Genomic DNA, 2,655 nt, shown 5'->3' with positions numbered 1-2,655 from the left:
ACACAGTTACGTGCTTGTTGTGAGCAGAGGTGCTTATTTGTTTATTTTATGTGTATAGTATGAAGAAATTAAAGGAAGAGATGGAAGGTGTGGTTAAAGAACTTGCTGAAAATAATCATATATTAGAGAGGTGAGTAACAAACATACTGTGATTTTATATGCAATTGATAAGTTTATATCTTGTATCTGCTTTTATCTGTATGTTGAGCAAGAGGGAGGAATGAAAGTGTCAGGTGCCTGTGGTTTTCATTTGTGACAGAAATTAGTGGTGCCTTTTTATGTGTTTGATATTTGCATAAAGAAAAATCCATAATGATTGGTTCCATTTTATGGAGACACTGATTAGTAGAATTATTTTTCACATACTGTTTTCGGTCATTATGCATGAGAATCATAATTTTTAGTTTGGGGAACCTGAGTTGCTTATGAGCTGTCAGCACTCTGATTGGTGGTTTGTACCCTGCAGAGCCTCTGTAGAATCCTTGCAGGAGGGTGAGTGTCCTAAGTAAGGAGCCAGGGTCTGCAGCCTATCTATAAAATCCTCACCCATCAAAGAGAAAGAATTTGGGAAGTCACAAAGCTCTAGGGCCATTTTTGGGTGGCTGTTTTGTCATCTTGGTTCCTCAGTGTTATGGACTGAATTAAATACCTCCAGTATCTGCAAAGTTGGCTGGGCCACGATTCTCAGCATTTTGTAACATCCTCCACGCTGATGTGATGTCATTTTGTGAATCCTAACCTCTAAGATGTTGATGAGGCAAAATTTGTTGCAGTTAGGTTAATGAGGCAGGATCACAACAACAGAACAATTTACCAACAACGTGGTTAATTCTAGAACCAAGCCTACCCCGAGATCACACTAAGTGAAATAGCAGAGTGGCACATAAAACGAGTCACAGAGATTATTCACTGTAAGATCAATGCCCTGGTTAAAACCATCAGTAGGGGAACAAAAAGTCTCTACTTAGAAGCCAAGATGGAAGATAGGGAGCAGGGAGCGGGTCCTAGAAAGGGGGCACACTGACACAATGACAGAGGGTGCTGACACACTGTGCTGAATGTAGCCATCGACACCGAGCCATTGCTGTGCGAATTGTCAAATGAATCTGCTATTTAAGTTTCGATTTTAAAAATTAACCATAATTCCATAACATCATATTAATGTGTCCATATTTAGATTTTCCCCAAGTGTTTTTCTTTAGCCTCTTCTTATTTAGGACAGCTCTTCGACTTGGTTTTTATGTCCACACGTGACAAACCGGACTGGTTTTCATGGAGAATGTTCCATAGTCTGGAGTGAGCTGATTCTCGGTTGAATTTTGTTCTTGTGGTTGCTGCCATTACTTAAGTTAGGGAGTGCTGGTGGTGAGTGCTGAAAGGCTCAGCTGTTAACCACAAGTTCGGCGCTTTAAACTCACCGGTCACTCGACTGGCGAAAGATGTGGCGCTTCGCTTGGGTAAACATTGACAGCCTTGGAAACCCTCTGGGCAGTTTCAGTCTGTCTTGAGAGGGTCACTGTGAGGCACAACCTGGGTGGGCTTTTTTGATTTGTCATTAACTTTGTCTATCTTTAGAAAAAAAAATCACTATAAATTGTAACTAGCTAAGCTTGTTTCAATGAGATTGTGTCCTTCGAATAGCCGGAAGGCTGGGGGACATACAGTAATTCAGTACCAGGTGTGGCCCCACTGTGCTCCTGAGTAGGGAAAACCAAGTGTCTCCATTATAAAGGTGCATTGTTCCCACTGCACCTGCCAAGCGGTTAGTGACCAGTGAGCGGACACCTTGGCGCGGTGTGTGAGTTACCTGTTCCTGACCAGCTTTGACACGATGACTTTAGCATCCAATGAGGATCCTTGCCTGAATTAGTTCTTTCATGAGGGATTTCAAAAGACTGGTTCTTCTAATTGAATCATTCTTCCTATGTGGGGTTTTTACCTGGACTTAATAAAATTTTCCCACATCGAAAAGGGAAAGAAAAAAACAAGCATACCATTATGAACCTCCTATCGATCTATCTTCATATATTTGTGGAGGAGCCCTTGCAACACAGCTGCTCCCGGGCTTTCTACTCCCTGAGAGAGACGGTCGTGGGAACCCACGGGGGGAGGGGCAGTTCTACCCTGTCCAAACCGCTTCACCGAGCTGGCACCAACTTGATGGCAGTGAGTTTGGTTGTTTGGTTTTACTTGTGTTGTTAGTATTTGTGAGCATTTGGGGGCAAAGAGTTATGAGTGTTTTAATTTGCATTTCTTTGGCTAAAAGAGATATTAAACATCTTTTTACGTTTTTATTTTAGTATTTTCCAGTATGTGAATTGCCAGTCAGCCTTCATTTTGTCTTAACCTTTCCTGTTGTTTATAGACCCTAGTAACTACATACCTTATTAGAAGCTGTAGTTTTGTCATGGCTTCTGCCAAATCCTGAATTTACAAGTGGAAGCAGTAGTTAAAATATCTTCCAGCCATCTTTTATATTGAACCACTTCTACTTTATGGATTAAAATCTCCAGTTCCCAAAGCATATCCAATCAGTCAGTTCCTTTATGGTTTATTTGTAGGTTCGTTTGACTGTATGTGGATAAATAGGGCATAATCTTTTTTTTAATCATTTTATTAGGGGCTCATACAACTCTTATCACAATCCATAAATAA

At 40.9% G+C, this 2,655-nt stretch overlaps 1 protein-coding gene across 1 annotated transcript in view; it reads left to right on the top strand.

Moving 5' to 3' along the window:
• TBK1 (TANK binding kinase 1) overlaps window positions 1–2,655 on the top strand; it is a 53,167-nt gene that overhangs the window by 48,351 nt on the left and 2,161 nt on the right. The window contains exon 12 of the mRNA XM_045288949.1: window positions 30–130. Coding sequence (XP_045144884.1) covers window positions 30–130 — 101 coding nt within the window. The remainder of the gene's footprint in view (window positions 1–29; window positions 131–2,655) is intronic.

The sequence above is a fragment of the Echinops telfairi genome, unplaced genomic scaffold, assembly GCF_000313985.2.
Source record: "Echinops telfairi isolate 266 unplaced genomic scaffold, ASM31398v2 ScPeMD7_2;HRSCAF=8, whole genome shotgun sequence".
NCBI classification, from domain to species: domain Eukaryota; kingdom Metazoa; phylum Chordata; class Mammalia; order Afrosoricida; family Tenrecidae; genus Echinops; species Echinops telfairi.
Note: the sequence above shows the minus strand (reverse complement) of the source record. Positions and strands in the feature narration are given on the sequence as shown.